Source organism: Myxocyprinus asiaticus, chromosome 15, assembly GCF_019703515.2.
Source record: "Myxocyprinus asiaticus isolate MX2 ecotype Aquarium Trade chromosome 15, UBuf_Myxa_2, whole genome shotgun sequence".
Lineage (NCBI taxonomy): Eukaryota > Metazoa > Chordata > Actinopteri > Cypriniformes > Catostomidae > Myxocyprinus > Myxocyprinus asiaticus.
The window spans coordinates 7,462,083-7,475,828 of NC_059358.1; the positions used below are offsets into that span (position 1 = coordinate 7,462,083).

Consider the following 13,746-nt stretch of genomic DNA (forward strand, 5'->3'; position numbering starts at 1 on the left):
ACGCTGCAACCCCCCAAAGTTCAAGCCAAATCTTCGCCCTTGATTTTGCCGATACGATAACTAATATGTTGGAAGAAAGCAGATACCGATTAATCGGCCGATAGTTTTTAAAATCTATAGATTGAATATTTAAAAAAAATTCTTAGTCTTTCCTGTGACGGTGCGGCGCAGACAAAGATGCTTCAAGAGTCAAATTTAAGTGAAATTCCAGATGTAGTTTATTTTGCAACCAAGATACAAATTATGTCAACTGATTTTTGCTAATACCTGATAAAATAAGGTTTCAAAAGCAACCATCGGCTTGGATTAATCCACAAAAACTATAAATTGGTTGACCTCGAATCAAAACTATTGTATTAACACTCTCATAATCACAAGTCGCAAGACAAGGAGACATTGCAAAATTAGTGTAATGACACTCTTTAGGAAATTTAATGGCAACGTAAATTAGGAAACTTAAATAAAAATTACTTTTAATTATCACAATATTCACAATGTTGCTTAATTTTATATCGCGAGCAAAGTCATCACAAATATAAATTAAATATTTCATATTGCACAGCCCTATATGAATTGCATATCAAACCAAATCATAACCATCGCATCATTTTGTGAAGAATAATATTTTAATTGAGTCGTTGTCGGCACAAATATTTACATTCCTGTTCATAAGGCCATTTGGCACAGTAGCATTGTGAGTACGTGTGTGAGATGCGGAAATCAGCTAGTCTGGGGACCTGACAGGCCAGATAGACCACAGGAGGCAGTGACAATAATAGTGTGTGTGTGTGTGTGTGTGTGTGTGTGTGTGACCCATTTAATTCAGTGCACCTTAGGGCATGACAAAGACTTCTGTGTTTCTAGGGTAGTCATGACTAGGAAAACCACATACACACAAACTCTGTGTGATACTTGTGCGAGCACAGCCCACTGTAACTTATTTGAATATATCTCTCTGCATCTATCTTGGTTTCTTTATTTAACACCCATGTGGTTTCACCATTTATACACACGCACAAACATGGAGCTTTTTTCATGGCCAAAGCCAGTGCTGTTACTATAGAGACGCTGCCCACATGATGGTATGGACTTTGACAGCACGACTTTGCTATAAAAAGCCTCTCTTACTCTCTCTCTTCTCCGTATCAGCACAATTCGGCTGCTTCTAAATGACAGCTGACAACTATAAATGGGACAACCGCTAGCAGTGTTACTATGGTGACCCACAGCCATCTACTTGCAGTTCCATGGTACAATGATGTTATCATATGGTAATACTATGGTACTTTGATGCAGTATAAACCATGGTACTGAATGATTACCATATTCATATATCATGGTGTATGTCAAAGAATACCATGGTATAACAGCCATGGTTGTGCTCCACAAAACAAACATGCTAATACCACGGTAATTTTTTTAGTAGTTGAAAATTGTGAGAGCCTTGACCATGGATAGACGAGTTTGGTCTCAATGCTTTGTGCTAATTTGGGTGGATGAGCAAAGTTTTTATGATTTATTAAATTATATCAGGCAGTCATGGAGCATTTTAACAGTCAGGCTAAGTAAAGGGACAATGATATAACTTTTAAATTAAATTAAAATTGAGATTACATTGCCTGCTTTGTTGATTTAACAGAAGTCTTAGTTCCCCCTTGTGTTAGATTAAAGGGATAGTGCACCCAAAAATGAAATTTCTCTCATCATTTTCTCACCATCATGCCATCCCAGATGTGTATGACTTTTTTTTTCTTCAGCAAACAAAGATTTTTAGAAAAATGTCTGGACTGTTTGTCCATTCAATGTAAGTGAATGGTGGCCAAAACTTTTAAGGTTCCAAAAGCATATAAATGCTGCATAAATTTAATCCATAAGACTCCAGTGGTGAAATCAATGTCTTCAGAAGCAATATGATAGGTGTGGGTGAGAAATGGATCAGTATTTAAGTCTATGAATCTCCACTTTGAAGCAGCCCTTCTAAGTGCACTTCCCTCCTAAAAATGTTCTTCTTCTGTTTTTGCAGATTTGTATTCTTCATGCATATCGCCGTTTATTGGGCAGGAAGGAGAATTTATAAAAAAAAATTGACTTAAAAATTGATCTTAGGGCTGCAACAACTATTCGATAAAATCGATAATTATCAACAGTGAAAATCATCGACAACGAATTTCATTATCTATTAGTTGGATATGTGCGGCAAGCACGGAGAAGCAACGGCAGCCCTGTGAATGTTGCTTTAATGTTGCAAATAAAAGAATTCCACTTGCGATTTACTGCTCTGACAAGTGTAATAGCCAGTTCCCATTCAAACCAATGTCCCACGTTAACATGGGAAACCAGATGTTACCCTGTGAAACCATTAAAATCACTCTTAAACTGAGTCATATTCATTAGAACAGACGTCAATGAAACAACCGGTTTAATAATGATACCAGTATTTTCTTATAATGTGCAAAACATCTTTTCTTTGCTCCTTGGCAATTCACATTGAAAGAATCTGATGAAAAGGTAAGTAAAATTATTAACATACGTGCGCACATCCCCAGTGAACATGATTTCCAGTTGATCCATAACACAGGGATGAGACTTTACAGCACGAGTGTGAATCTGCACTGCGTTTACAGATGCTTGTACGATAGTAAACTGTATGTAATGCTGAATATAATGTAGTATGATGCTAACGATCCTGATATTTGATAGTCCTGATAATGCCAAATGTAATGTCTGATTTCACCAGTAAATTTTAACTATGGCAAATAATTTTTTACTGGATAAGCATACACTACAATTACATTTTTTAAATTTTTTTTTAAAGAATACTTTAGAAACATGTAACCAGTGACAATAATATTGGAAGTTTTAAAATAGTGATTTAAAGGGGGGCCTGGGTAGCTCAGCGAGTATTGACACTGACTACCACCCCTGGAATCCAGGGCGTGCTGAGTGACTCCAGCCAGGTTTCCTAAGCAACCAAATTGGCTCGGTTGCTAGGGAGGGTAGAGTCACATGGGGTAACCTTCTCGTGGTCGCTATAATGTGTGGTTCTCGCTCTCGGTGGAGCACGTGGTGAGTTGTGCGTGGATGCCACGGAGAATAGCGTGGTCCTCCACACGTGCACGTCTCCGCGGTAACGCGCTCAACAAGCCACGTGATAAGATGCGCGGATTGACTGTCTCAGATGCGGTGGCAACTGAGATTCGTCCTCCGCTACCCAGATTGAGGCGAGTCACTACGCGACCACGAGGACTTAGAACGCATTGGGAATTGGGCATTCCAAATTGGGGAGAAAAGGAGAGGAAAAAAAAAGTGATTTAAAGTAGGGATGCACCAATACCACTTTTTCTCTTCCGATTCCGATATCGGAAATCTCGATATCGGCCGATACCAGTGTGGTTTCTAAACAAATACTAATGATGATAGTAATAATAATAATAATAAATTGTTATTAATATTATTATTATTATTGACTTTTAATTTAAATTTGAAATAGAACAGCAATATATTTAAATCGTGCACTTTTTAAACCCTCACGCTTTTATTTTGACATTCTAAACTCTCCAGGAAGTCCTGTATGTGTCTGTTTTTAGGCAAGTTCACAGTAGTTTAATTCGCTTCTTATTCAAATTTTGGTAGAATGCATCTCCGGTACCTTTCTAAATGCATATTATAAGTGAACCGAACTACTGAGCATCTACATCTTAGATGCTGTTCTTGAGTAGCGCTCAAATATTGCACCCTGCTGTGAAGGCTAAAAATAGCCGCGAGTGCATCACCAGCCTGTGCGTGAGTTTGTGTCAACATAGTAGCGCCATTCACTAACGCACTGGTGCTGCGAATACCATATATTTACTTATTAAACACAGCCTTTTGTGATTCACAGAGCTATCGCACGTCTTCAAGTTTTGTTTTGTTTTTGTTTGTTTTTTTGGGGTGGGGGGTGGCCTGAGGGTGAGTAAATGATGAGAGAATTTTAATTTTGGGGTGAACAATCCCTTTAAGACCAGAAACATACTTTAAGCAAGTACACAGATTTAAGCGCTTGGCCAACACAGTCCAGTTGAACATGCTGAATAAGCGTTCTTGAATTACTGTGGCGGTAACAAACCTCAGTACTCAAGGGGACGATAGAGTTACCTTCAAAAATCTGTGGCGTTAACCTTGATGTGTTGCTATAAATATATTGACTAATTTACTTGCTCAGCAATATTCCCTTCAAACTGTTGCTTAGCCATCACAGTAGTTGACTTGAAAGAGAAAACACAGTTGCACAGTTCACACTAATGGCCACCATAGAGCACTTTGTGGTGGCGTTGAGAATGCAACGCTTGTGTTATGTTTTAATTTGCGGTCTACTGCATTGTGGAATGCAGCAATGCACAAAATCCAGTTTGCGTAGCTAGAAGCGCCTGCATTCACCTATATTTGCGTGGAGTTTTGGCCTGATAACAGTTAAAGTACGTTCGATTTCATGGGTATGTACAATGGGCTACACACTCGCTACGTATTGGCCAACTTTCACGTCTGCGTTGATGTGCTTGGGTAAAGTATGTTTCTGGCTTAAAAATCTTTTTTTGATTGATGAACTTAGCACAACTTCACACAGGCCAAAAATCCTCCCTAAAAAAAACACGCACCATTCTTCATCACACGTTGCCATGGTTGCAGAATACTCCCCATACTGCCTGGAGGTCTCATGGACTCTTTGGCTCAATCTTTGTCTATGTGTACTGCTGTCTGCAGGACAGCTCCACAAAAGACTGTCCTTGTGTTCACTGGTCATTTTAATTAATTTACTTGTCAATAGACTTGTGCTAGAAATTGGCTAGATGGTGCTCTTTGTAAATGCGATGTCTGTAAATTGATGTTTAAAAATCCTTATGCTCCAGTAATCACAAACAACTGAAAAAGTTATAGAAATTTAGTGGTCAAAAGGTGTGGGAACACGGGGTTTAGTATTTTGAACCCATTTGATCAACCTCCCATATGAGCTATGTGCATCTAAACTCGCTGTCTGACAAGCTCGTTCATGCATTTTCATAAACCTTATGTGTGTATTTGATGTTTAGACTATGGCAGGTCCTTCTCTGTGCATGAGATTATAACTCAGACTCATGGCTAACATTAAATGGCCTTTATTCTCCTTTTCTGTGTCAAGTGTCAGGACCCCAGTGGGTTCGGAAATGCGCCATGTTTGTGAGAGCGATGACCCTGGCAGACATGTCCGGTAAGTGCCGCTCCGCAGCCAAACATACCGCACGCACAGGGTGGGATCAACTCTGACTCCATTTTATGTAATCATTTAAAAGTAACAGCAACATATTAAACATTGCATTAAGACATATGATAGAGATCCAGCTGCTTAATCACAGGGTTTGAACCCATCCCTGCCTGTACCTTTGTTATTGTGCATATAGTTTTTGGCCTAATTCCGTTTGTCTTGTGATGTTTGTGTTTGCATGTTTCACAGTATGTGTGCATATTTTGTTCACGTTTCACTGTGTGTCTTAAGCCATGTTCACACTTTACGATTATGGCTTTTATTTTTACCATCTGAGATTAGAATTGACAGTCTTTGATTGCTTAATCCACATTCACACTGAGCGATTTTGACGCTGGATGTGACAGGAGACCATTAATTTTCAATGAGAGCTGGCGACTTGCGGTGACATGAGTGACTGTTGGCGACAGGATGTGGGCATGTAAAGAGACGCAACAAGTTGTGAAAAGTTTAACTTTATGCAAATGCAGAGCGATATCGCATAGCAACTACCAATAGTGGTGAAGAAGGTGAAGCTAATGAAATCCATCTCCTGTGAAAGACGAGTTGAGTGCTGGCAAAATGGAGATGTTAAAGGAATATTCCGGGTTCAATACAAGTTAAGCTCAGTTGACAGCATTTGTGGCATAATGTTGATTACCACAAAGTCATTTTGATTCATCCCTTCTTTTCTTTAAAAGAAAGCAAACATCTGGTTTACAGTGAGGCACTTACAATGAAAGTGAATGGGGCCAATTTTTGGAGGGTTTAAAGGCAGAAATGCGAAGCTCATCATTTTTATAAAAGCACTTACATTAAATAGTCTGTTAAAACACATGTATTATTTGATCTGTAAAATGTAAAAATTAAAATAGTCTTTTTTTACAGGCATTTTAGGGTTTTAGTGTTTGTTGACTACATCGTCATGGCAACAAAGTTGTAAAATTGGATATAAAGTTACACAGAAAAGGTTAGTAAGTGATTTTTTTATCACACTTAAATCATGTTATCGCTCGTATTGTTTGTCTTTTGGCTATACTTTTGAAACTAACGTTTACGGATTGGCCCCATTCACTTCCATAATAAGTGCCTCACTGTAACCCAGATTTTTCCTTTTTTTGATGAAATGTTCTGGGTTCAGTAGTTACGCTCAATTGACAGCATTTTTCGCATTATGTTAAGTGCCACAAAAATTGTTGGTGTATATTCTGCAGTTGGGGAGCACCACTGCTGGAAAACGGTGCAAGAAACTGCTGTTTTGCATGAGGCTGAGAAGTAAGTGCATTTTCTTTTTATTCGTTATGTTTTTGAACTTGTACTAGAGCGTAACATCATCTGACTGCAGCACTGGTGCAGATGCACTTTGGTCAGAGTGGAAGAAATGCGATTAAATCCTTTACATGCCTGTATAAAAATGATTAAAATAAGAGTACTCCATATATCTTACAGCGATTATCATTACTCTGATTATTAGCATAATCGCAATATCATAATCGCAATATTCTCTTTACATGAGCAACAGTTTAATCGCAGTATTGCCTTAACCGCATTGTAAACGCATTATGAGGGTGCATATAAACGTAGCCAATATTATGCCACAAATGCTGTCGATTGAGCTTCTTGTATTGAACCTGGAATATTCCTTCAATGTTGTCATCGATTTCATTTGTCTGTAACCACATACAGGGATATAATGACAAAAGATTTGTGGAAAACCATGCCAGACATAATCGGCATTCTGCGTAAATTTGAATCATGAATTCATAGATTGTTCGTCTTGCTCATGATATGATGCGTTAAGCACTGCTGTATAGGGCTGCAACTAATAATTATTTTGATAATCGATTAATCTAGCAATTATTAGAACGACTATTCGGCGAATATTGCAACGATTAATCATCAGCTCTTAACCGATTATTCAGCTTGTGCCCCGACTTATAAGGTTGTATTAAACATGCTTGCTAACAATAAAGAGGACAAAATCATCTTTTAAAAATACATCTAATTGACATTCACTGAATTAAAGGGAAATTCAGTAAAGAAAATCACTGCAAAAAATCCTATTGTTATCAATTGTTTTTGTCTTGTTTTCCATTTAAAATGGTCTAAAAATCCTTAAAACAAGATACATTTACTTGAGAAGCAACATATAAGATATTTAGACTTAAGAGAATGTATCTTAAATATAAGTGTATTATATATATATATATATATATATATATATATATATATATATATATATATATATATATATATATATATATATAATATGCATTTTTTCCACTTGGTTATACTACTGAGAGTGCAGTAAAGACAAAATATACTTATATTCAAGATCTATTCTCTAAAAGCAAGTCTAAATATCTTATATGCTGCTGCTCAGGTGAATGCATATGGATTTTTAGATATTTTAAAATATTTGTATTTTTAATATCATATTCAACTTTCTCAGATAATTTTTTTTTTCTTCTGCAGTATAGCTGCTGAAGAAAATGTACATTGTTTTAAAGGAGTTTTAAATATTTATATTGGAAAACAAGCCAAAACAAATCAAAAACGTATTGTGTTGCAGTGTATAATGGGGCGAAGACTCTCACCATTTTGTTCACTTCAATCCATCTTTAACTCACAAAAAAAAAACCTCTCTTATTAAAAAAAAACTGTGTATTGGCAATTTTCTTCATGATATGAAATGCACAGTGACATATATTATGATTCAATAAGTCTCAAGCCATCACGTTATAATCTAGCAGCATTAAGCGTGTGTGCTCAAGGAGTGAGTGCCCCCGCGACAGAGTGTACATCAGCCGGGTGCAGTTTCAATCTCTCCCCCTTAGATCGGGACATTCGCGCAACTCATAGAGGCGCTGACCACACAGAGAAATGCCAGTTTCGGAGTTTGTAGTTATTTACATGATCTGCTTCTTTATTATTTGAACTTTAATAAAGCTATAACGCATTAAATATAAATGCATTAAAGAAGTAACGCCGGGGTGTTTCATTTAAAGACGCTCGACACGCAAGTTTTGCTTCAGCGGAGCTCCAGCTCCACTTATTTTGTATTTTTGCATTATAATTCCCTCATATTTTGCGATCTACATCACCTGAAGCTGTTTGGAAAGTTTAGAGTGCAGCTGGACCGTGAGCTGTGTTCTTCCTCACCTCAGTCAGGCATGAACTGTAGTGATGCTCTCGCACGTCATCATTAATGTGATCTCGTTACGTTAAATTAGATCAAACGTCTATTCGACAACGTTTTTATTTTTTTTTATTATAGCCCACTATTTTTTAAGGCTTATTTGTTTGTGATCTTTTCTTATAGCTAAAAGTATACAAAAACTCTTAATATAAATGCTTAAAGTTTAAATAATATGTTTTAAAGAACTGTATTTTGATTTCTGGTGATATAATGTGCATTTTGCGCAAACATAAAAAAAATAAAATAAAAAAAACTGTTTTCTTTCGTACTTTGCCATTTAAGTGTTATTATATCGAATTGAGATTATACTGAATTGTGAACCTAATATCGTATATCGAACGGAATCGAGAGATAACATTTCGTCCCATCCCTACTACAATGTGTTTTTCGTACAGTTTTGACAATGTTGCACAGTGTGCCATAGCTTTTACCCAAGATCTCACTGGGATCGTATCATACAGTCTAACAAGTAAAATCATACAGTGTGCATTCTTGCATTTAAAAAAGCTAGACACAGCACAACAAATAGAATTCAGTTGTCTCAAAACAACTGTTTATATAAGAATTCAGTTTATCTAAAAATAAACTCCTTTAAAATGTATTTATTTTTTACTCTAAAAAATGTACCGCCCTGAAAAAATGCATCCAAGAAACAGTACAGAGAACAGTACAAGTGCTCTGTCATATATGCAGCCCCCTCTTCTTGTGAACCACTGATGAGGCCTGGCGTTAACCCAAAGTTCACATCACCACATCAAATATTCAACAGGTACTTCAATGTGAGCTTTTGTGTCTTGTGTCTGAGACAGTAAGAAAGGCGAGAGCGATAGACAAGGATGTAAAGACAGAGAGAGTTTACACCTATAGGAATTACCAAGTAAAACCCACCAATCAACACTGATTTGTGGAGGGTCCAGTGACAGGCTCTCAAGGTGATTAGGGATCATACCCATGTCTGGTCCATCTGAATCAGTGGAGAGATGATGGAGAGATGAGGTGATGACTGCTATGTCTGGATAAAAGTGATGTCAGTACTTGACTTGTTGACCTCCAGGAGTTTTGCAATGGTATAAATCGCAGAAGGGACCGACACGTTCAGGAGAAAGAGATTGCTCAAGGTATGAGCCAATTTGAAAATTGAAAATTTTCAAAATTTGAAGCAGATGTCAAGAGCAACTTTTGTTCCAACAGTGTCTGTCATAGAAACATAAACCGGTCATAGAGAACGCGTCTGGGGTTTCCAGAGGAGAGGCCGGCAGTTTTTCCAGGCTTTGAGTCTTTATAGGATCGTTGAGAGGGTTTGCTGCTGTAGAAATGCAGAAAACAGTCAGATACCTTAAAACAAATTATGATTCAGGGCTCAACAATAAAGACTGCCCGATGGCCCAGGGCCAATGTGAGAAACATTCGGGCCAGTTGCTAGAACTGTCACTTGCCCGATCGGGCCAGTGCTGCATTTATAGCATTAGTGCAAACAAACAACAAGCGAGAGAGCACAAAAATTACACGGAGCGAATGAAGTCTGCTAACCGAGGAGCGAACGCAAGTATATTTATCTTGCAAAGACGCGCAAATGCCATAATATACTGGACGCACAAGATCTTGCAGACACCGAGCTCACTCTCCTAGCACTGTCCTCGCTCTTTTCCAAGTGTCTTAGCAGCAGCTATTACCAATGTGTAGAAAGTAGCAGGAAACAAATCCACTTAATGAATTTCGTAGCGGGATTTAACATCTTTTGCAACACTTGAAGTATCCCCGCACATTCCGTGTTCACAGTGCGCGAAATCCCCACATTTTTCGTTTTTACATGTTGGTGAAAATGAGTAATCCACACATTGGAACACAAGAAATCAACAGTTTCTTTCTATAGGACTGAAAATCCACGTCTCTCTGTGTATATGTTTCATCATCATCTCTCTCCGTGCAGCGTAGACTGTTTAAAGTGCATGCGTTCTGGTAAAGGGACAGAGCGCTAGTTTTAATCCCACCTAATGCGCTCCAAGTCATCGTGGTGGCGTAGTGACTCGCCTCAATCAGGGTGGCAGAGGACGCATCTCAGTTGCCTCCGCGTCTGAGACCATCAATCCGCGCATCTTATCACATGGCTTGTTGAGCGCGTTACTGCGGAGACCTAGCGCGTGTGGAGGCCCACGATGTTCTCCACGGCATCCACGCACAACTCACCACGCGCCCCACCGAGAGCAAGAACCACACATTATAGCAACCACAAGAAGGCTACCCCATGTGACTCTCCCCTCCCTAGCAACCGGGCCAATTTGGTTGCTTAGGAGACCTGGCTGGAGTTACTCAGCACGCCCTGGATTCGAACTCGCGACTCCAGGGGTGGTAGTCAGCATCTTTACTCGCTGAGCTACACAGGCCCCTGGGGGACATTGTATTAAAAACATAAGATATGTAAAAAAATATTTATCTTCGGACATATTTTTTAAAGCCATGATGGTAAAAACAGCTATTTGTCATTTTTGTGGTGGGGCCATTGAAAATTTTGGCAGGGCCAGTAAAAATCTGAAGCACTGGCTGAACCGGGCCAGTAGAAAAAATTCTTAGCGTTGAGCCCTGTGATTGGGTAAACACAAAAGCTTTTATTTGCTGTCCACAGAGCCTGAGGCTGGTGTGACATCTCAGGACACCAATTTCAGTGATATCTGTCAGGAGGTAGTGACATTTTTTTGTGTGCCATTCCATAAAATAATTTAAAACACCTATAAGTTGTCTTGGTGTCTGTGCCTGATATGCCTACTTTATCAAACAGCTGAGGAAATTATCCTTAACAGAAGCGTTTTGCAAGTTTTTGTTTTGAACGGGGTTATTTAGCATTCTCACCATTCCTAGTTCATCTCAAGTGAACCTAGATCCTGTGACTTTTGTATGCTGGTCACCAGGTGCTGCCTGGTTCATGGCCTGGTTCATTTCTCATTGATGGTTTGTTTGGTGTAAATTCTCCAGCCGGATAGCCAGGTGTGTGTTTGCATAACATCACCGTGGCCTTGCACAATTGGCTCCCAGACACCAGCTGCATTTACCGAAGCTACACACAGTAATAAGGAACACTTGAAGGTTGAGATGTAGCTCTTTATTGTGGTTTGAATAAAAGATCGCTCCCTCTTTAGAGTTCCAGACTTACTAGCTGGGCAGGTCCCATGGTTTAAGCACACAATGTACTGAGGTTTGGATAGATGCAATGGAAGTTGGAAGTCATTGTTTGTTCTATTTAATAATGCAGTCAACATAGATATTTGCTCATGTAGGCCATGGACCAAAAAAAAGTAAAGATTTTAGCAGCAAATGTTGCCCATTTTCCAGACCAGAATTTTGCTTACTTAGGCTTCTTAAATCCTTCAATAAACTTTGTCACTCAGCAACAAATAGAGAACATGGTTTGCTTAATAGTGACTGACACTTAATCGCAGGTTGAGTCCAGTTAACGTTTTCAAACACGGACATGCACAATGGTGTAAATGTGCAATATATTTTCACAGAAATAGAGGTGAGATTTTGCAGGCAGCTGTTCTCGCTGTCACTGATTTAGCTAATATATCTCCTTTGAGATCTCAGCTGATCCACTATCCGTGTGCCATGAAGACGGAGAGTTTGTCAGATTGAGGAATATCTGCTCGGTCCAGAACTGAATGTATAGGTGGGGTGAAGTTGGGAGGAGGTTGTCTCTGAAGGAATGGAGATAAACAATTATGTATTTTTACACATCCCAGAAGCAGTAGTTCATTTTCATTTGCTGTTTAGTTTTAGTTGGGTTTATTTATTCGAATATAATTACAAAAATATAGGTAGCACTTTACAATAAGGTTCCATACATTAACGTTATGCATTAGGTATCATGAACAAACAATTAGCTATATAGTTTTTTGTTTTTTGTTTTTTTACAGCATTATTAATCTTTGTTAATGCTAGTTAATAAAAATACAATTGTTTATTTTGTTCATGTTAGTTAGTAACTAATGTTAACAAATACAACTTTTGATTTTAAATATTTACTAGTATATGTTGAAATTAAAATGAACTAAGATTAATAAATGCTTACAAAGTATTGTTCATTGATATTTCATGTTATCTAATGTTGTTAACTAATGTTAACAAATGGAACATATTTGTAATGTGTTACCGAAATATATACAGTTGTGCTCAAAAGTTTGCATACCCTTGGAGAATTGGTAATATATGTACCATTTTTAAAGAAAACATAAGTGAGCAGGCAAAACACATTACTTTTATTTCTTATGGGATTCATATTCAACTGTAGGTTATAACAGAATGGCACAATCATAAAACAAAACATGGCAACAAAGAAAAAAATGAAATGACCCCTGTTCAAAAGTCTGCATACCCTTAGTTCTTAATACCGTGTATTACCCCCTCTAGCATCAATGACAGCGTGCAGTCTTTTGTAATAGTTGTCTATGAGGCCCCAAATTCTTTCAGGTGGTATAGCTGCCCATTCGTCTTGGCAAAATGCCTCCAGGTCATGCAAAGTCTTTGGGCGTCTTGCATGAACCACACGTTTGAGATCTCCCCAGAGTGGCTCGATGATATTAAGGTCAGGAGACTGTGATGGCCACTCCAGAACCTTCACCTTTTTCTGCTGTAACCACTGGAGGGTCAACTTGGCCTTGTGCTTAGGGTCACTGTCATGCTGGAAAGTCCAAGAGCGTCCCATGTGCAGCTTTCGTGCAGAAGAATGCAAATTGTCTGCTAGTATTTTCTGAAAACATGCTGCATTCATCTTGCCATCAATTTTCACAAGATTCCCCGTGCCTTTAGAGCTCACACACCCCCAAAACATCAGTGAGCCACCACCATGCTTCAACAGTGGGGATGGTATTCTTTTCACTATAGGCCTTGTTGACCCCTCTCCAAACATAGCGCTTATGGTTGTGACCATAAAGCTCTATTTTGGTCTCGTCACTGCTGTGAGGCGTGTCAAGGTGTTGTCGGGCATATTTTAACTGGGCTTTTTTTGTTGCATTGGCACAGTAAAGGCTTCTTTCTGGCAACTCAACCATGCAGCTCATTTTTGTTCAAGTATCGTCGTATTGTGCTCCTTGAATCAACCGCATCCAGAGCAGCCTGTATTTCTCCTGAGGTTACCTGTGGGTTTTTCTTTGTATCCCGAACAAATCTTCTGGCAGTTGTGGCTGACAGCTTTCTTGGTCTACCTGACCTTGGCTTGGTATCAAGAGATCCCAGAATTTTCCACTTTTAATAAGTGATTGAACAGTACTGACTGGTATTTTCAAGGCTTTGGATATCT

General features: G+C 38.5%; 1 protein-coding gene across 1 annotated transcript in view; it reads left to right on the plus strand.

The window, feature by feature from the left end:
- LOC127453246 (rho GTPase-activating protein 33-like) overlaps positions 1-13,746 on the plus strand; it is a 74,674-nt gene that overhangs the window by 18,093 nt on the left and 42,835 nt on the right. The window contains exon 2 of the mRNA XM_051719494.1: positions 5,156-5,224. Coding sequence (XP_051575454.1) covers positions 5,156-5,224 — 69 coding nt within the window. The remainder of the gene's footprint in view (positions 1-5,155; positions 5,225-13,746) is intronic.